The sequence below is a fragment of the Otolemur garnettii genome, unplaced genomic scaffold, assembly GCF_000181295.1.
Source record: "Otolemur garnettii isolate 467f Iridium unplaced genomic scaffold, OtoGar3 scaffold00054, whole genome shotgun sequence".
In the NCBI taxonomy this organism is placed as follows: Eukaryota; Metazoa; Chordata; class Mammalia; order Primates; family Galagidae; genus Otolemur; species Otolemur garnettii.
In genome coordinates, this window is record NW_003852449.1 from 8,418,656 (window position 1) to 8,419,439 (window position 784).

Genomic DNA, 784 nt, shown 5'->3' on the forward strand with positions numbered 1-784 from the left:
ATAAAAAGTATATTTTAAATTACAAATCTAATTGTACATACAGGGCAACAAATTGTAGTTTCTATCGAATAGTGCAAATGAGCAGGACTTTTCTCAAAAAATATTAAAACTGGATTTATCCCATGTGCCTCTTATTTCATGAATAATAGAATATAATAATTATTTTAGGGTTTTATTTGGTGGGTACAAGTATAGGGTGATGTAGGATAGATATGTACTCACAGGCTACAAATAAAAAATAGCCATCGACTTAATTTACTGAATGTCAAGTGCAGGCACTGAAAATGAAACTTTTAAAAAGTTCCCTTTGTCATCATGTAAACAGTTTTGCTCATCGTACCATACTTTATCAAAGATTCATAATTCATTTAAAATTGTCATCAAGCAATTCCTCTAAATTCTTTTTGATGTGTGGTGGTTGAGATGCAGCCTGATTTAACAGATTCTGACCCATCTGTGCAAAGAGTGCTTTTGATAATTTAGCTGTGGCCGTTCGTATATTTCCTCCAGCTCCAGGCAGGGAGCCACTATTTGTCATGTTCCCCAAGAGGTGCCATAAAACAACCAACACTTTCTGTTCTGTGGCGTGGGGCTTCCTTTGATAAAGTTCCATAACAATATCTAAAACATAAAAATATGGTAAATAGTGAGGGCTTTTACAAAAATAAGTTCAAATTCTGTTAATTATAAAGCACCTAAAATATATGCATACTAATCATCTTTCTCATGCCATTTGTAATAAAAAATAAAGCTTCTTAAGAGAAGTAAAAACAGGCTCGGCGCC

The 784-nt window shown here is 33.4% G+C and overlaps 1 protein-coding gene across 1 annotated transcript in view; it reads right to left on the reverse strand.

The window, feature by feature from the left end:
• The window catches only part of TOGARAM1 (TOG array regulator of axonemal microtubules 1), a 73,226-nt gene continuing 72,442 nt past the window's right edge, over positions 1-784 (reverse strand). The window contains exon 21 of the mRNA XM_023514520.1: positions 1-621. Within this exon, the coding sequence (XP_023370288.1) occupies positions 365-621 (257 nt within the window). The 3' untranslated portion in view covers positions 1-364. The remainder of the gene's footprint in view (positions 622-784) is intronic.